At 45.9% G+C, this 19,333-nt stretch overlaps 3 protein-coding genes across 7 annotated transcripts in view; 1 reads left to right on the plus strand and 2 right to left on the minus strand.

The window, feature by feature from the left end:
* pola1 (polymerase (DNA directed), alpha 1) overlaps positions 1-1,554 on the minus strand; it is a 139,680-nt gene extending 138,126 nt beyond the window's left edge. For all 3 annotated transcript variants that reach the window (XM_076051116.1, XM_076051114.1, XM_076051115.1), the window contains exon 1: positions 756-1,554. In XM_076051116.1, the coding sequence (XP_075907231.1) occupies positions 756-804 (49 nt within the window). In that variant the 5' untranslated portion in view covers positions 805-1,554. The remainder of the gene's footprint in view (positions 1-755) is intronic.
* pcyt1ba (phosphate cytidylyltransferase 1B, choline a) lies at positions 1,463-8,378 on the plus strand. 3 transcript variants are annotated; one of them, XM_076051120.1, is made up of 8 exons: positions 1,463-1,592; positions 5,363-5,462; positions 6,039-6,155; positions 6,266-6,417; positions 6,804-6,882; positions 6,977-7,119; positions 7,633-7,821; positions 7,930-8,378. In XM_076051120.1, the coding sequence occupies exons 1-8, from the start codon at positions 1,512-1,514 to the stop codon at positions 8,152-8,154; spliced, it is 1,086 nt and encodes a 361-aa protein (XP_075907235.1). In that variant the 5' UTR covers positions 1,463-1,511; the 3' UTR covers positions 8,155-8,378. The 3 variants fall into 3 exon arrangements, with proteins under 3 accessions (XP_075907235.1, XP_075907236.1, XP_075907237.1); XM_076051121.1 differs by having other exon boundaries at positions 7,936-8,378; XM_076051122.1 differs by lacking the exon at positions 1,463-1,592 and adding an exon at positions 3,305-3,467.
* Positions 8,379-9,361: 983 nt separating this feature from the next.
* On the minus strand, positions 9,362-17,714 carry pdk3a (pyruvate dehydrogenase kinase, isozyme 3a). The gene is made up of 11 exons (XM_076051119.1): positions 17,206-17,714; positions 15,768-15,909; positions 15,501-15,572; positions 14,413-14,597; positions 14,219-14,308; positions 13,826-13,903; positions 13,574-13,650; positions 12,561-12,662; positions 12,354-12,461; positions 11,990-12,103; positions 9,362-11,227 (listed from the first exon to the last, which is right to left on the minus strand). The coding sequence occupies exons 1-11, from the start codon at positions 17,306-17,308 to the stop codon at positions 11,078-11,080; spliced, it is 1,221 nt and encodes a 406-aa protein (XP_075907234.1). The 5' UTR covers positions 17,309-17,714; the 3' UTR covers positions 9,362-11,077.
* Between the last annotated feature and the right edge of the window lie 1,619 nt (positions 17,715-19,333).

Raw genomic sequence — 19,333 nt, forward strand, 5'->3', positions numbered from 1 at the left:
TGATGCAAAAGCAGCCTTGACTGGGCGGACTCGGAAATATTAATGAAGACCAGTCAAGATTCAGCCAACGCTACAATATAGATATAAATAATAACGGAAAAGAATCCACCTGCTGCCGTTTTACGCTCTTTTGTTTGTGACACCTAGAATAACACACTGCCCCCATATTTCCAGTTAATTTGTTTTTTAATTTTATGACGCAATGTTAGGCCCAAAATAGTTGGCAAAGCAGCAACATGTAGAAGAAAACGATTAAAAGACACCTTGCTGAAAAGAAATGCGCTATTCGATTTAGAAGCAAACTTGATTTTTTTTTATTTTTTTTTTTTTGTAAAGATACTGGTCATTTTTTTTCTGTTTTATTGTTTATTTCAGTGATATATAAAGCCTTGGTCTTGTCTTGGTCTCGAACCTCAAATGTCTTGGTCTTGGAAATGCTAAACTGTAAATGGGACCGCACTTATACAGCATTCCGCACTTGTCTCGAGCTCGATACTCTCTAGTCTTGCTAATGTCTTGGACTCGGTTGGTGCGGTCTTGACTGCAACACAAATAATACCGGTTCTCTCGTCGTCATTTAGTGTTTATAGTGTATGTGCCGAAAGAAAACACCACTTTGACCAGAGCAAGGTGAACACGCATAGAAGTATTGTCCTTATCGCCCGTGGTGGCAAGCTAGCTCACATGTTAGCCGACGTTTCTTTGCAACCCTTCGATATAATTCAGGCCGAAAACGTCACCAAACAAGGACTCACCGCCTCCAGGACTCTCCAGGTCTTTGTCGGGATTTGACACCGGCGCCATATACTCCAATTGTAGTTTTGTCTCGCTCGTTTGACAGCAGCTCGATGCGACGACGGGCGAACACAACAACAGCACAGTCCGCGCGCCAAATCGTCTTCCCGGGGAATGTCATATGCCGGAAGTGACATTACAGCGCGCTCCGCCAATTACATTTTACGCGGAAGTTCCTATATTTGTCCACTGGGTGGCAATACAGTTACGGGTCAAGTTCTGAGGGAACAATGCGCTTCTGTCTCAGTTTGGGGCCACTGAGACGGTAGAATGCACAACAAAGGCAACAGAAGCTTTGTTTGTCATTTAAAAAACGCTGGTTATATGCGTTCCATTGTATCATAAATAAGGCATATTGTCACTTTTGAAGAGCTTAGATCACTTGAACAATTTTTATGCGGGGTTTTGTACGCTTTATATCAATGTTTACTATTATGATCCGTTACAACGTGGCTCATGTGACCTAATAACCACATGGCGTACTGTAGGGGAGGGGGGTGTACTAAAATGGGCCGTGACCCATAGTTTTCGCCTCTCATCAGCGATGCGTGTAGCCAATCCGATGATCTGCACAGTCGCACTTTTGTCGCTTCGTCCGTGTGTCCGGAACAAAAGGCAACCAAACTCCTCCCTTGGACTAATTATCAAAGGCAGGGGGCGTAAAGTGTAAAGCGCTTCTAAAGTTTTGACGCGACCGTTCGGATTTTTTGGACATCATGGTGAAACAGAGGCGCTTCAGAGCGCATTCTTGTTGCACAGCTGTTGCGCCTTTTTGTGGCGGGAGGAGACAAACGAAGGTGAGGCACATTTGCTCGACGTATTTATTTTTCTTCAAATTTGATTAGTGTTTTTGACCGTTGAATATTTATAGCCATAATTATTCAATCGTTCAATTTTTTTGAAATATATGCCGACGGTTTACCCAGACTGCTATAGAGAGAATAGAAAAATCAGAACAATGTTGTTGTTTGGTTGTTGTTGTTGTCGTCGTTGAATATTGTGTGCAGTTTAAACAAGTCAACAAAATTAATACCAAATGTGTAAAATGAGTACAAGTTAGGACTGCTCACAAAACTGCACCTCATGGCAAAGCTTTCCGAAATTATTAAATCATACTGAAAATAGTGAAAATCTCGGGTTTAGTTTAGCAAAATAAAAGCTTAAACCCCGCCCCCGACTCCAGTATGATGGCAGTTAGAACGGCTCAGCACTGGTCGAGTCAGACATCACGTTGAGACAGTAGCCGAGTCACGCTGCGAATTGGGAAGCCACACACATACACACACACATGCTCGCAAATTCATAAACAAAAGCCACACAGTGATGCAACCGATGTGTGATGGCCAGCCGCCTCACCTCGCTGATGGCGCTATGGATCCCGCCGCCAATCACGTCCGCTCATACTGCCAGACAGCCGGAGCCTCGCCTCCCATTGGCCCGTTTGTCGGGAGCTTTCTCCTCTTTTCTGTCGCCATGGTGAGAGCTCGTCGGCTCGGCGGACAAAGATCGTAAAATGCAACGACGAGCCACAAGCTCATCAAAGTCATAGGGCGGTATGGATATTGTTGTTGTTTTTGCTGTTGTTTGTTTGTTTGTTTGTTTGTTTTTTAAATGGAAAGGGGTATTGAATTATTTTTGCTGCTCATACAAGTAACACGTGACTGTGTTTCCTTTGTTACATCTGTTTGGATGTAACAGCCCATAAATACGGGACGGGGACCACTAAGTATTTTATACTGCTGCTTCTGTTTGTAGAGCGATCAAGAGCAGTTGTGGTTAAACTCAGCTCTGGGTTCAAAAGGTCCCTTATTCTAGCCATTATATATAATTTTTCACTCCAACTGCGTATCTTTGCACAACTAAATAAAAAAAAAAAAAAACTGTCACTCTGTTGTAATTGAACCTAAATGTGTAAGGAACACATTATTTAACCCTAAAATAATGTTGAGGGTCCAATGTGACCAATTTATACGGTAGAGATCAGAAAAAACACCTTCAACAGTTAGCCGCTGCCTTTAAGTTGACTTCTAATGTGTTGCATTTCTTTTTTTTTTAAGTTGTTTAAAAGCAACGTGTTCCAGATATATAGGTATACACCATGCCATTTAACAAAAAAAAAAAACAGTGTAAAAAATGTTACATTAATTGCGACTAATTTAATTTAATCAATTAAAATTAAATTAATTAATTAAAAATTAATTGTTGACATCCCTACTACATGCAAGGTTGGACATTTCTAAATTTTGGGGAGTTCGCTTACAGGAGTTGAGACTTGACTATGTTAGGAAGATGCAGCGCGTCCGTCAAGTTGATATCAGCAATAACGTAATGTGTATTCCCCGAAACCTCAAACGAGGCCTCTCCATCTTGTGGCACGTTTAAACAACAGGAGTGATGCCTCCCTGCTGCTTCCTCCTCTCTGCGGCGGGGGATCAGAGAGGATGAGGCTGAGGAGGAGATGAGGAGAGGGGAGGTCAGGGAGGTAGAGCAGAGAGAGGGCGGGGGAGAGAGACGAGGACGGAGAACAGAGAAGCTGTGAGGAGAGGAGAGCAGAGACGAGGAGGCAGCGTCTCACTGATGCTGAGTCACACGGCCGAGGCAGCGCAGACACGGCCCAGGAGTGTTTGGGCATCATGGAGGAGCTCGAACACACCTGCCCTCATCCCCGCACGGTAGGTGGTCGCTTTGAGCTGTGTGCGAGCGTGTGTCCTCTGGGATGTCATCTGTGTGTGTGCGTCTGGGTGTGTGTGTGTGTGTGTGTGTGTGTGTGTGTGTGCACACGCGAGCGTACAAAGGATCCTGCAGCAGGAGCCTCTCGCGTTACGAAACACCGTGCGGGTTGTGCACAGAATGCTGAGTGGACACGTTGGATTGGCCCACAGGGAGGGTCCACACACACACACATGGTGGGACAGTGTGGCATGGACCTCCTGCTGAGGCTGCGGCAGCAAGGGGGAGGGGGGTCCCGTCCCTCCTTGGTGCCCTCCCCACGGTCCCGCCTCCGTCCTTATTGCCGTTGTTTTCTCATCTCTTCCTCTTCCTCCGCCCCTTTAATCCCCCACCCCCCCCTTAAGCCAGATGTTCTTTGCATGTGCCAGGCAGGGCTTTGCCGGCGATGTGCCCCGACAGGCCCCGACGCTCTTTAAGCTTCACCATCTGATATTACTATGCGATTTCCTAACCAGACCTTTGTTGTCGTAACAGCGCATTCTGTTGATGGGCGAGGGCGGCTGCGTCCTCCTCGTGACTGTTTCCACGTGGATTTCTAGGCGTCGGGAGATGGGTTGCTTTGTTTTAAAATGCAACCTAACGGGGGTCCAGCTCCGTTTTTCGCATTTTACAAACTCGAACGCCAATGTCCCTTGATTCACAATGGTTAAAAAGCACGCCATTGCATTGCGCCAAAGAGAGCATCCACCTGCTGAAGGACGAGCGACCGGCTGGTTCGGGATATCCGAGCTGCTGCAGGGCAGCCAACGAGGACCGGTGTTGACAATCTCGCCCACTTCCCGTGACCTGCCTGTTGTGCAGACTGGAGGTCCCGCATGTGTGTCATGACTGGTCACTTTTGCTCTTTGGCAAAATAATTTAACCACCTTTTGAAGTTGTGGAGTGCCAGAAATCACAACTGACAAATCCAGCCCTATTCATTAAAACCTGCATCTATAAATTCCCAGTGCATGATGTAATGAAATGGCCACGGGGAAAAAAAGGCATTTCATCAGCTCTCGCTGACCACAGTTGAGGAGAGCTTTGCGTCTTTCCGTGCCGCCTCGCAGGTCCCCCAGTGGCTAAACCAAAAAAAAGGATTTCAGAATCCAATGACCCAGCTGTTAGATTTGCGATAAAGGATTTGAAAGTATTTGCAAGCGGTTATTTGCGCTGTGTGCCCGGAGCAAGAAACCGTTCCTGGTGACGCTGCCACTTTCCCCCAGGGAACGTCGATTGTGTCAGTTTCGTCCGGGGAGACTAAATCTGTTCCTGCGTTTCCCGTCCTCCTTTCAAACTCCCACACTTTCCCCGCTCGGCTTCGGCGCCGAGTCTCTTTCGTAGGTGTGAATGAGATTCAGAGACTATTCCCTGCAGTCAACAGATGGCACACAAAGACAAATTTTATTTCTTGCACAGAATGAAAATGCAAACGCACATCATGTTCTATCTTTGCTTTCATTTTATGCGCCTGCATGAGCTGGATTGACCTCTGCTCTCCATGTCACCTAGTTTGCTGCACCTGCTCTGCCGTAATAATGCACGTGATGCTCGCGAGCCTTCCAACGAAGGCTGTTGACCCGCTGCCTCCCACGTTACGTGCAAAACGTGACGCGCAGAGCGATCGATGTAACGCTAAGTGCAGCGCAAGTCTCCCAGTGCGTCGTCCCGATATGCAACGGCCAAGCCATCGAGCCGTGGTCAATACCTTAATGGAGTTTCCGGGAAAAGTCCAGCTGTAATGTTGCGATGCCATTTTAAAATTGCCGGGTGGGGGTGGGGGGGTTGAACACCTGCAGGTGTGTGTTTCCGTCTCACCGCCACTCACTTGCTCCCTCGCTCCCTCTCTCTGTGCCAGACCCTGACGGAGCCGGCCATCTTCGCCAGCGAGACCAGCTGCGACTGCCGCGCCCCCCACGAGAAGCTCACCATCACTCAGGCCCGCAGAGGCACCCCGGGTAGGATGGCGCGTGTTGATGTGCCAGTGTTAGTCTAGTCAGTGTAGTCAAGACGGCGCCGACCGAGACCAAGACGTTATCAAGGCTAGAGAGTACCGAGATGGAGATGGAGATGAGGCCGAGACATTTAGAGTTCGAGAATAAGACTTTATATATTAAAGAAAAAATGAGCAGCATGTTTTTTAAATTCAAGTTTGCTTCTAAATCGAACAGCAACATCTCTTTCTTTCTCTTTCTAATAATTTTCTTTTACATTTTGCTGCCTTGCCAACTATTTTGAACTATTCTTTTTTTAAAAAAAGAACTTTGCTTCATAAAATTAAAGAAATAAATGAGCTAGGAAAAGCTTAAAACGGCCACAGCTGGATTCCTTTCCGTTATTATTTGTCCTTGTAGTGTTTGCTGAGTCTTGACCGCTCTTGATCCAAGTCTGAGGCGACACTGAGACATTTAAAAAGTGGTCTCGAGACCAAGACCGATCTCCAGTTCTACAACAGTAGTGCAATCATAGCAAAACAAGCGTGACAATGAAAAGAATATAATCTTCAGTTGTTGACTTTGTTTTTTGTCCTCCAGTGGACCGGCCGGTCAGAGTCTACGCAGATGGCATCTTTGACCTCTTCCACTCTGGGCACGCTCGGGCTCTCATGCAGGCCAAGAACCTCTTCCCCAACACCTACCTCATCGTAGGAGGTAGGACGGGCCCCCACCTGGGGAAACATGCTCGCTAAATCCACCTCCATGTGAGGTCTGATCACTCTGCGTACGTGCATCTGTGTGTGTGTGTGTGTGTGTGGATGCAGTGTGCAGCGACGAGCTGACTCACAAGTACAAAGGTTTCACCGTCATGACGGAGACGGAGCGCTACGAGGCACTGAGGCACTGCCGCTACGTGGACGAGATCGTGAGAGACGCACCCTGGACCCTCAGCCCCGAGTTCCTGGAGAAACACAAGGTGAGCGAGCGCACGTCAGCGGGTTTGCACCCGTCGGAGCGTAGCGGTGCGTGAAACTGTGCTGTGAAAGCAAGGTGACAGAGGTCAAAAGTACAAGTGTGGAGAAGAGTAAAAGCTTAATTCACGAGCGTGGCCTCAAATCTTTTATGGCTGGATAGGAATTATTATTCAAATATATGACTGATTATTTATCAATATTAATAACAAATTTACAATTTAGAGGGATTCATAATCTGCTGTGCATGTAAAAATGGGAATTTCATGCACTTTTGAAAGGATTTACCCTGATTTATTTTAAAGCTTCTCAATGAAGGTTGGCGTCCATCGATCTCGGACATTTTGTGAGAGTTTCCCAGTACAGCGTGTCCCCTCTGATCGCCCCTCAGATCGATTTTGTGGCCCACGACGATATCCCGTACTCCTCGGCAGGAAGCGAGGACGTGTACAAACACATCAAGGAGGCAGGTGAGCGCGGCGGGGAAAAAACAGGAAGTCTGCGTGTTTTGCAGTTAACTTAACTGCATCCAAACTCCCATTTTTTCCACATTTATTTTCCCAGGGATGTTTGTGCCTACGCAGCGGACGGAGGGGATCTCAACGTCCGACATCATCACCCGCATCGTCCGCGACTACGACGTCTACGCTCGACGCAACCTCCAGCGTGGCTACACGGCCAAAGAGCTCAACGTCAGCTACATCAACGTAAGGCTGATTCCACACGAAGGTTGACGGCGACAAGACGCGCAATAAGCGAGCAAAGCTAAATTTCTACGGGCCGAAACGGATTTATGAACCTCCAGTGTGAACTGTAGATTTGTTTTGGTGCTCAGTTGTAGTTTGTGAAAAACAACCTTGATTGAATTTCAATTTCAATTTACAAATAATAATAACTGTACGTCTAACTTATAATAACTTAATCTAATTTTTTAACTTAGATTTTCTTTTTCAAACTCCTTAATTAGGGGGTTAATCAGTGTGTGCAACTAGGAAAAGACAATAAACTTCATATGGGACGGCAACAAATAGAGGCAAAGGAAGAGAATGTGATGCTGCACAACAAAATTGAGAGAAAAAAATGAAACATAAGCGACTCTTAAAATTACATTATAAGATAAGTAATTTGATCCTGCAGCCACGATGTCGCCATTAAAAAAAACACACCTGTTAGAATTTAGAATTTACGTGCTGAGTGCCGTTGCTCTCCCCGACCCTCAGGAGAAGAAGTACCGCCTGCAGAACCAGGTGGACCGCATGAAGGAGCGGGTCCGCACCGTGGAGGAGAAGAGCAAACACTTTGTGTACCGCGTGGAGGAGAAGAGCCACGACCTCATCCAGAAGTGGGAGGAGAAATCCCGGGAGTTCATCGGCAACTTCCTGGAGCTCTTCGGGCCTGACGGGACCTGGGTAAGGAAAAGAATCCTTTGATAGCATAGCATACGTAGCGACGTTAGCGCCTGTGGTTTTGCAGATCCGGCCCTGACGCGGTCCCGCCGGTTGCGTGTGTCTCCACAGAAACAGGTGTTCCAGGAGCGCAGCGGCCGGATGCTCTCTTACGCCCTCTCCCCGCGGGAGTCGCCCTCCAACAGCCCCCCGCGCGAACTCTCGCCACTCCGCTCGCCCTCGCCGCCGTCGCCGCCCGCCCGCTGGCACAACGCGCGGCCCTCGCCGCCCACCTCCCCCAAGGGGGCGTCGGCCTCCATCAGCAGCATGAGCGAAGGCGACGAAGACGAGAAGTAGGAGCGAGGCCGGGACCGGTCGAGGACGGGGAAGCGAATGCAAACACACACTCGGAATGTACACTGCCTGGGAAGTGAACTCACACACCAACTCACACACACACACACACGTAACAGACTGGGCATTGATACAGAGGTCGCTTGAGCGCGAGGAAGACTGGGATTCTGGGACACGGAGTCCTTTCCTGCGGCCCGTCTCCGTTGCCGGGGTAACCAGGAGAGACGTGACGGGGTGAACGAGCGCGCCACACCCAGGCCGTCCCGAGGAACCGGCACGTTCAACACAGCGGCCGGTTTGCATGAAGCTCACGTTAATTATTTACAAGGAAATGTGACTCACCAGACTCCACGTCATCCGTTCGGAAGGCAAGGGGTTTTTTTTTCAAAACAGGTCCGGGGACGAAGCCGCCTGGGGGGTTTCCCCCCCCCCCCACCCGAAACGTCGGATTGGGACCCGGAAGCGACGCTGTGTAGTTTGCTTCAGTACGTGATTAGTAGGCGTCTTTGGTTCTGTCTTTAAAAGCAATTGTACTGGGAGGCAGAGGGTTATTAAACAAACAGGCTGCTTTATGGAGTGTTTGAGCAGTAAATTGGCACCAGGCGATAAAAGTCCATCCTGAGGTTATCCAGGACGAACAATCCGGAATGATAAGACGTTCATGCCCCAATGTTAGCGCGGGAGCTTTTTCCCCTGGCCACGCCTACTAGCGTAGTCCTGTAATCACTCCTGTCTAGTTACTTGCCGTACAAAGACACCGATTGTTCGACATATCAGCAGAAAATGGGACATACTTTTACTTTTTGGCATGTTTTGCCTCACGTTCCAGAAGCTTTCTTGCTCTTTGCTCGATGGCGGCACCTGAAACCAACTGAAGCCCTGCTGCAGATCAACTTCAGGTCTTTTATTTTTGATCAATATCCTCATTGGAGACGTCGATTTCAGGCAATACTTGTTTTCCTGTTTGCTGGCCCCGGACTGGACCACTCTTGACTGTACAGTTAAAGACAACACTAATAATGCAATGTAGAGACCTCCGCATCCCGTATGCACTACATGTTAATCTGCACTATATGGACAAATTTTGGCGGGGGGGGATGTGTGTAATTTTTTTAAATGTTCAAAAAAAAGGAAAGAAAAAAAAAAAGGTTTGAAATGCATATAAAGTGTCAAACGGAGGCGGAGTCAGACGAATAAACAAACGGGAGGCGGGATCGCACACAACAGCGGGTGTCTTTATTGTCAGTTGTGAGAAAAGAGGGGTGATCTCGATGTGAGCTTGATCACATCCGAAGAACGTCGTTCATCTTTTTTTGGTGTCCCTGTGCTGACTAATTGCACATGTCCGGCTAAGAGCGGTCCGTCTCTGCGGCAGTGAACATCGCTCGTTGAGGATAAAGAGAGAGAGAGAGAGAGCGAGAGAGAGAGAGAGAGAGAGAGAGAGAGGCCACGGCGGAATCTTACAGCGAGGCGGACAAGGTCGCGGCAAGGTCCTTCATCTACAATCGTGCCATTTCACATCGGAAGGAGCTACAGGAGACGAAAGAGGGAAGTCACGACTGGGGGTTTCTTGGTTAGGATTCGTTCCCCGATCGAACGGTTCACAGGCTGTGCCAGAGTTAAAGTTTAGTCTTTGAAGCAACACTTGCAGCGTCATCCCATTGATACATACTTATCCTCGGATCGTAAATATCTATTTAAATTAAATTGCAACTCAGCACTGAGGTCTGAAATCTCTCTTTTTAAAGCCATTTATAGGAACCTGTGTTAGCCTGCAAATATGAATTACGTGCAAAAAAGAGACCTGGCTGATTAACAGAGGTCAGAAATTGGTATGCTGTAATTAATGGCGTCCACACGCCCATTATTTGAAGAGCTACCCAGTAGATTATTTCAGAAATCAGAAGAGCAGCTGCACACGAAAAGCACATATATAAAAAAACACCAGCTCCCATAAAGGTTAGTTAACACTCTAAGGAAGCAATAGAAAGAGTCTGTTAGTCTCCAGCTAACTCTTTACAACGTACCCCTGGGTCCAAAGGGAGCAGGACGTGATGCGTTTCTGTCTATGCAACAAGGCTGATTGCAATCAACACAACATGCTGGTGCAGCAGAAGCCATGAAGACTCGTCGGAAGCTACTTTGGTCCTCCAGTGGCAGTTAAAACAAGGCGGCAGGCCCGGCTCCAAGTGCAACCACCAAATGTTAGTCGGCGCCGAGCGTCGGCTCCAAATGACATGCTGCCAAATCACATTTCCAGCTCCGTCAGGGGCCCCAAGGCATATTGATTACATTTCACATATATGGAGTGTCTTTTTTTTTTTTTCTAACTGAATAAAAAAAAAAGAAATTCCAAATTTTTATTTTTTTGGAATCTCTGGATTGTTCTCCCTTTCCAGCGGGGAATTATTTAATCTAAAATTCAAGCTATCCTCTCTACAACTCCCTGAAGCCCTAAAACAAGTCTTTACTGTGCCAGAGACACACTGGCCTAATTGTGTGTTTCAATCAGGGGCCGTCTCTCAACGGAAGCAAGCCGGCTCCTCCCATCGGCCGGCTGCCGAAACACCAACCTGCCGACTCCAAGCGGGTCTCCAGTCAGCCCGAGGCGGCGGCTCCCAGCCCAGGGTGAGCGCGAGACGGGCTGGGAGCCAGCAGGAGGGGGTGAGGAGCGAGAGAGCAGCGTCTCCTGAATGAAACGATGGGGGGGTAAAAACATTGTGGTTCGGTTTCAGGGGGTGGTGTGTGTGGAGGGGGGGGGGGGGTCGCCATTGCCATTGGGTGCGGACTGGAGTGCAGTGGAAAAGGGAGAAGCGGGTTTTGTTCGAGATATCAGGCGTCCACCCAAGGGCAACGTCGCGTCTGGCTGGGGGGGGGCGGGGCTCCCCGGGGGGAGGGGCTCCATGCAGAGCGGCTCAGGCACAAGTTATCTGTTGGCTTTGTATTTGGACTTGCTGGCGTCGCGGGGCTCTTTGCTCGGGTTGCTCCAGTCGTCCGCCTCGGGGCTGGTCGTGTAGTGGCGCCACGCCGACTTGTTGAAGACGGGCAGGCGCTCAAAGGACTCGCTGGACAGCGCCTTGGGAATACAGAGGCGAGGGGGCCGTTTGACACACTTGCACATCTTATTCACCATGAATGCTATTTTGGATAATGCTCAGTGTTGGCGAGTAATCAATTACTAAGTAATCCATTACTGTAATTAAACTACTTTTATTTTAGTAACAGAGTAACGGAACGGGATTACTCTGGCAAAACTGGTAATTATATCATAATTACTATATCAATTAACGATTCCACTACTTATCCATTTATCCAGCAATTTACTAGAACAACCAAAAACAAGCATGGCGGCGGCAAAAGAAAAAAACAGCAATTGTGTTCGATAGCTGGAAATATAAACATTATTTTGAGTTCATCTCATCTCAATTTAAGAATATTGTGGTTCCTTGTACGTTATGTGCAGGAAATAAGATGTTTAACTGAAGTAAATAGTAATTAGGAATTGATTACTTATGATACAAAGTTGTTAAAGAAGTAACTAGATTACTTTTTGAAGGAGTAATCAGTAATCAGTAGTTGGATTACTTCTATGGAGTCATCCCAACAACACTGATAATGGCTACATTTATTACCACAACCACAGAAGCTACGATTAAAAAGTTGGAGGCGTGGAAAAGGTTAAACTTAGAATATTACGAGAAATGAGTACCGGACTGATATGCTAAACTAATCTAGCTAACATTTTGAAATTTTCCACTTTTCTTTTGAAAGATCCTTGACGATGGAATAAGAAAAATAATAAATAAAAAGCCACAAGGTCCACATCGGCTGAGTTTACCTTCAGGTAGATGACGGCGTCCGTGCCGACACCCTCCATGGAGTAGAGCTTCAGGTCCCCCTGGAAGTAGCGGGCGTAGAGCCGGGAAATGGGCAAACCGTAGCCAAAGCCAGCCTGCGTGAGCGAGTGAGCGAGTGACAGAGGTGAAAGTCAAGATCATGTTCACATGAGAGTGTAAAAAACCTTTGAGCGGTATTTGAGAGGTTTCCATTTGCAGTTTTTCACTGAGATATTTAGGTTTTTCGCAATTCTTGGGGTCATGGAAATGCAGCTACTGTCAACTCTTGACTGGATGATTCTGTGTGTGTGTGTGTGTGTGTGTGTGTGTGTGTGTGTGTGTGTGTGTGTGTGTGTGTGTGTGTACCAGAGGGACGGCCCCCGGCTCCATGCTAGGTGTCGGAGCAGTTGAGTACATGTAATTAAACAGACGGTCAATCTTCCTCAGGGGAACTCCGCCTCCACGGTCACTGATCTGAGGACGGGTGAGGACAGAATAAACATACAATCTGGAGAACCATAAACCCGACCATTAATCTGAGGGGTTGATTGCGGGGATGTTTGATTGGTTCACCTTCACGGACAGGTCCTCTTTACCCAGGGTGACTCTTGCTTTCACCGGCGGCAGCCCGTCCAGGCTGTTCTCGTGGAGCTCCACCGTGGCCCTCATTGAGTTCTGCGCACAACACACGAGCGTTGACTCGACGTGACCCGACACGGCTCATCGTTTAATCACAGTCACACTGACTTAATCCGTTTGCGGAGCGCCAGATTGCTTGAGATTCCGGGGGACTCGCAGTGCTTATTGATGTATAATAACAATAATTTGAATGCATTTCCTCCTAAAAAAGGAGAAGAATGAAAAACTATTCAAGTCAATTTCAAATTCATTGACCTTTACTTTACCATATTTCAACATTTGGTTACATATAACCAAGTGCTGTGTTTACAAGGACATTGAAATTGGGATAGAGGTCAAATCACACTTAAAATGTTTCAATTAGGGATGCAAATTATCGATTCATTCATTAATTGCTAGTTGATTGACCTTATCCATCAATTAACGATTAATTGGTAAGCTGTAATTTTCCCTGAGAACCTAAATTTCACAATGAAAAATGTGTAAGGAACACATTATTTAACCCTTAAATATTGTTGAGGGTCCAATGTGACCCATTTTGACATTATAGAACAGTAAAAACATCCTAAAAAACACTAAATGTATCCTCGGAAGTTTACTTGTAATGGGTCACATTTAAAAAAAAAAATTTATTCAAGGTATATTATGACCATCAAAGTATCTGCAGGTGAATTGCTCTTTCCTGCCACTGCACTGTGATAATATTACCTACCCGTGTAAAAAATGTTCAATCAATTGCGACTAATTCAATTTAATCCATTAAATGCTTAATCAACTATTAATCGATCATCGATTAATTGTTAACATCCCAAGTATCAACCCAACATTTTCTGATGAGACAAGCCAAGACGGGCCTATGTCACTCCTGACTTCCTGTTTAGGGTTAATTTAGCACCTCCCCACTGCCGCGTGACGCACATGTGAAAACGTTTAGTGATCCTTCTCACCTTGAAGAGCTCAAACAGCATGTGGAAGAGATGAGACGGTACGTACACGGCCTGGATGGGCTTTCTGGGGGACTTCACTGGCAGACAGGAACGTTGGGAGTTAATGACACTGGGCAACAGCAAGACCACAGGGCTAAAAAACTGCACCGAAGGGCTGCGTTATTTCACTGCAGCAGCGTCTCAGATTACAGAGGGAAAATGTTCATGTTTGGAAAGGCAAGGGTGAGGGAAGACCAAAAAAAAAACCCCTACTGTTGAACTCTTCAATCTTCAGCTCGGGGGCGGCTAAGTAGTACTTCTCGCACAACATCTTGGCCGTGTCGTAGGCATCTGGTAGAAAGAGGCACAAATCAGGGCACATGTGGGTCGGACAGAGTCCAACTTTTTTTTATCTGGCTTGCTGGAATTCTTTTCAGTATCGCTGCATAAACATTGCATGAGACAGAGATGAACGCAGGGTTTGTTTAGTTTGTGTAACTGCTCAGCGTTCGGCGTAGTGATAAAACTGAGGGTTTCCGCTGAACTATGCACAGGTAAATACATCCTTCTAACGGCCGAACTTCCCAACCTGAGGTTGCGAAAAATCAGGGTTTTTGATGTTAGTATTACTACCAAAATTAGACTGTCCGTGCGAGCACTACTCACCGCTGACGACGTCGGCCACGCTGCAGGTGGGATCAATACTGCCGATGTGTTTCGGATGGGCGGGGTTGGTATCATTGCCAAACAGGAGTGCTATTGGAGAACAGATTGAAGTCAAATAAAGGGTTGGGGGGGGGGGGGGCAACGTACTAGTTAGGGATCTCTGCGGGGGGTTTTTTTTTTTTTTGAAGACTCACTGTGCTGGTTGATTAGCATGCGGAAGGAGATGCGGTTGGTGTAGAAGCGGTCGAGGAAATACTGGATGTTGCTGCTGATGGAGGGGTCGAAGCCAAACTTCTCCCTGTACTCCACGACCCCCTGCGCCATGGTGGGAACCACGTCGTTGTGCCGGTTGCGGATCTCGATCAGGAGCTCCAGGAAACTGGGGGTCGGGGGATTTAATGATAGCGTACAACCCAGCTGCAATCGCCCTGTCCCTTATGTACATGCGCTTTCTGTCACACGCTAATGATAAGAGTGAAACAGCAGTCCAAAGGGTCCACTTGGACAAATAGGATGACTTTAAAAGCTGAAATGTTTCACCGCATCCTGAACTTATTACCTCTCCAGAGCATTTGCTCTCTAAACAGAACCCTTATCCTAAATTCCCATCTGTGCGTACCGCACCTGCATTGTTTTGGGGTAAATATGAGCCGTTGCTTGAATGATTTGGCCTTTCTCGCACAATTTATCATCAACAAACCTCCATCCGCATGTGTCGCTCTGTTTACATCCTCGCCGCTAAAGCTTTGTTGCACCTTCCACATGATTGGACGAGGAGAAAACAAGGAGGCCTCGAGGTGCTCACCATAGTTGGAATGAGCATATGGCTGGGGGAGATAACCGTTGCAGCCATAAGGGGCTCACTTCCAGAACTGCATGTTTTTGGCACTAACTTTAGCCTAGCAGGGCACATTAATGAGCTTCAAAGTCGTCAGTGTCAAAGCTCCACTTACTTTAAACTAGGGATGCTGAATGGGTCCCATTTCAATTTTTTTTTTTTTTTAAGCAGAAGTTGTGTGAAAGTAACTTGTTCTAGGTATATTATGACCATCCCAGTATCTACAGGTGAATTGCTCTTTCATGCCACTACACTGTTATAATGATATTGACTCCCAGTGTGAAAAATTTTCAATGAATGGCGACTAACTTAATTTCATCGATTCAATTGTTATTCGACAATAAATCGACTAATTGTTGATTAATTGCCAATGAATCAACAATTAATCGATTGCCGATTTAAAAAAAAAAAATACATTGCGCTGTTTGATACTCATTCACGTACTCGTTCAGAGTTTGAGGGTCCTCCGGCTTCCTGTTCTCGTAGTCCAGCAGCTCCACAAAGCTCTGCATGTACCTTTATAAAAAAATAAATAAGTAAAAAGGTTAGCGTGGCTGTGGCAGCTGTTGTTGAAAAAAAAAAAAAATTGGCCTCCGGGGAATACTGTCTGTTATCCTGCAGTTTCCGAACGCATCATAACCAGAGGTTGTTTTTACTGGCATCGCAGCGTGGGGTGGGGTGGGCTGGGAAGGAGTGGGATAGGTGACTCACCATTTCTGCACCAGTTTGACAGAGGGCTGGCTGAGCAGGTTATCTGGCAGCAGAGTCACCTCCCTCATGGTGTTAGCGAGACGCACCGGTAGCTCCTTTCGCAGGAACATGTATGACGTTTTCTCACACGCATTTTCCCTGCCTGAAAGACAAAAAAAAGTCTCAGTTTACTCACCGAAATACTCCCCTTTTCTGCATCATTAGGAGACAAAAAAGTACCAAATTGCAACACCGAAACAGCAAACATGAACACATGGACATGATGAACAGATTAAAATAGAAGTCCGTTTCAATTTCCACCCTCAAGCTCTGCCAAGTGGCAAAAGCTTTATGTCCTGTTTGCAAACATTAGACCGAACCATGGCGGGAAATCATAAATATTGCTAGCCAGCATGTGGAGGATGTAGCCGAGGAAAGGCCACGGCTGGGGCATTTATGTTTTGAATGCAAACCGGAAAAACTGAATCAGTGTGACGTGTTTTTAGAAAGTGCGGGATCAATCACTGCATGTTAAGCCGCCCTGGAGTCAACAAAAGTGTAATTTATGTCCCTTAACTCTCTGAAGTAGGAGGACATTCTTGAAAAAAAAGCATGTGAAGCTCAATGTTTTGCCTGCAATAAACTGATACATTGCAGGAAGTCTGCTCGTTTTAGCTTTGAGAGAGGGGACCGACGGCAGCGTTTCTCGCAAGTCATGCAGAGAGGAAAAAGGAGTTGCAACAGAATGGAAGGACATGTCCCGTTATCACTGCTCGACGGGAAGCTGTCCCCCAATTCAGCAAGAATGAAACATCCATTAGTTTGAAATGGGGGAAGTGAAACCTCCCAGATTTTGCTATTATTTTTTTTATTTTTTTTCAAAAAAGCAAATGTGTTGTTCTTCTGATTAAAAAAAAAAAAAAAAGATGATAGCATGGTCCCACTTTAATCAAGAGCTGCAGTCTGCAAGAGTGACTTGCATAATGGCTTAAGGAGAAAAGCCGCGAATGCCAGCCACCACCGACTTGCCTTTCAAAGTCTGGGGCAATGATGCGACACAGCCTTCATGGATGTGCGCTGCTGAATCAAATCGAGCTCAAATGAGCTGCTTTTACTCTCCTTGGGTGCGCTTCATTCTGAGATACCTACATGGCCCCTCGAGGGGCCACAGGCGTGCAAAAGCGCTGCTGTTGCTGCTAATACGGACGAGTTGCAAGAAGTAAACAGTGGAATTGAAATGTCACATGTGGTCATAACAACGTCTAACGTTTCATGGGGGTAAGAGGGCGGCTATTAATACCAGGCCCGAGAATGTGATATTTAAAGTCAAAATGTTAAGTCTGCACTAAACGGTCATTGAATTATGTATTTATAGACATACATTAATAAGCAGGCTGGCGGTTGTTTTGATGAAACGCAAGGTTCCCATTCAGGAAGGACAGCTTGAGATGCAACTTACCAAAATCCAGGAACTGCTTAATGGAGAGAGGAGAGGGCGAAAATTTGGAGTAGTACTCGATTTTGTGGTTGGCGTTTTTCAGCAGTGACCCAAACAGCCTCATGTTGACAGTTTGGACTTGGACTTGGACTTGGACTCGAACGTGACGATGACTGACACTCAGGAAAAACGCGACTGTTTCATCCCCGCCGGAGTTGACAGCTGAGCAGACGGTTCTCCTCCTCCTCCTGCCCCCGCGTACTCCACATCTCTAGCCTGGTGGCGGACACGAAGCCAGATTTTTTTTTCTTTTCTTTTTTTTTCTTTTTTTAATTTCAAAGCGTACGGTTACATCACGGACATCGAACAACGCTCCAAGCAAGGCTTCCTGAGTCTGTCTGGTTTGCTCAGACGTCACGTTCCAAGTCGTTGCGAAAATACCTAAGAGGAGCAGAATGCTTACTTCCTGTGCTGAATTTCAAAATAAAAGTCTTCGTCGTTGGATCGATGACGATTTGAACGCGAGGAGTTTTCTTGCGCCGAGATGACTATTAGCAATTTATTGTTGTGGTTATATATACAAACTCTAAACTCTGGACATTTCGTTCATTCACATTTTTATGTCAATTTGATGGACGCATAAAGCATAGTATGCACTGATAACCTCGATAAACATTAGATGTACGGACACCATGTCTTCGAATGCATGCACAGTTGCTGAACTAGATCAATGAAAACAGTTATCAGCAATGTGTTATGTTCACTGTTGTGCCAAATAGGCAATTTTAAATGGAAAAGATACAACGGAATTAACTTTCACTTATTTTGAAGTTTGTTAAGGATACTTCCGGTATCTTTGTGGGACAACAAAGTACATTCAAAACCACGACTTTAAGCTTTTGGCACAGCTTGTTAGTGCACTGCGATGATTGGCTAGTGACAAGGAAGTGAAATAAATATCGAACGTGATTGGACGACGTCTATCTGACGTGATTGCCAGTCGCGATTTATTAAACATTGGCGCATGATTGAAGTGATTTCAATCTGTTGTTATGTGTGCAATGTTTGTATTAAATTACGCGTGTCTCTTTGATGCGAGGTAGTCCTGCGTTTCCAATTAATACAATATGATCAGGGCATGGGCGGTTTTGTATTTTTTTTTTCTTATTGTTGACATTATTCGATTTCAATTATGCACTGGACAACAACAACAACAACAACAACAACAACAACAACAACAACAACAACAACAACAACTTTGAAGTGATTTTTGGCTTTTAGACATATATTTCTGAGATTAAAGAACCAACTACCAGCCTTCCGTGGCGTAAACAGTAGGGGACCAGGCTTTCATTCAGATAGTAATTTCCCGCAAAGGCAAGTAGAGCTTGTGTAGAGGCCAGACAACTAATTTAACAAACAATAATAAACTAGACCCATCTGAGAAAATTGCACGGTTAAATAAATAATTGCCAGGATGTGTGATATTATTGATAATAATCTTAATTCCCCTCGAGATGAATGATGTTGTCAGGAAATTTACTGCACACCCGGAGTTTAGCAGACAGTGGGATGGAATGTTTTGGACGACTACCTGTTAAGTCGTGTGCACCTATAAACACGCTCCCTCCGCCACCACAGACACGCGCCAGAGTGCGGTTTCTGCTGCCATCTAGTGACAAAAGGTTAAACACACAAGTGAAAGCACAGAAACACATACTGCATTCTTTCTCGTTTTTCAATGACAGTTTTTAATGCTTACCCATTTTGACAGTGACGTTCAAGGTCCAACAAAATGTGCAACAAAGTGAAAGCCTAAAGAAAAAGCAGTGAACAGCATAAAACGGCTTACCCTGCCCATACGGACGTTGTTGAATTTCCCAACAGTTGCATTGCTAAAAAAAAATAGCACAATTCATAAACAAAACAAATCGGTTTGGCACTTCTGTGACACAGCGTGTTTATACACAAAATGATATACAATCCTACATTCAGGAAAAATAAATCTGAATGCAAAAAATTACACTAAAAATGTAAAAAGAAAAACAAAGTACATAGAGTGAACATTGCACCATTGGACATCTCCTCAATCTTGGCTATTGTGTCTAGTAGTGTGTTGGATTAATCTCACAGTGTTTCAACTTAAAAT

The sequence above is a fragment of the Nelusetta ayraudi genome, unplaced genomic scaffold, assembly GCF_046127955.1.
Source record: "Nelusetta ayraudi isolate G7.1 ecotype Tasmania unplaced genomic scaffold, CSIRO-AGI_Nayr_v1 ptg000132l, whole genome shotgun sequence".
NCBI lineage: Eukaryota > Metazoa > Chordata > Actinopteri > Tetraodontiformes > Monacanthidae > Nelusetta > Nelusetta ayraudi.

Excerpts from the sequence above, each read along its gene's own strand:
- pcyt1ba (XM_076051120.1), top strand. The coding sequence starts at position 1,512 with ATGGTGAAACAGAGGCGCTTCAGAGCGCATTCTTGTTGCACAGCTGTT. Across the intron at positions 6,156-6,265 it reads CACCTACCTCATCGTAGGAG|TGTGCAGCGACGAGCTGACT; the intron begins GTAGGACGGGCC and ends GTGTGGATGCAG. Across the intron at positions 6,418-6,803 it reads AGTTCCTGGAGAAACACAAG|ATCGATTTTGTGGCCCACGA; the intron begins GTGAGCGAGCGC and ends ATCGCCCCTCAG.
- pdk3a (XM_076051119.1), bottom strand. The coding sequence starts at position 17,308 with ATGAGGCTGTTTGGGTCACTGCTGAAAAACGCCAACCACAAAATCGAG. Across the intron at positions 12,663-13,573 it reads TGCTGTTTGAGCTCTTCAAG|AACTCAATGAGGGCCACGGT; the intron begins GTGAGAAGGATC and ends TGTTGTGCGCAG. Across the intron at positions 12,462-12,560 it reads AAGAGGACCTGTCCGTGAAG|ATCAGTGACCGTGGAGGCGG; the intron begins GTGAACCAATCA and ends ACCCGTCCTCAG.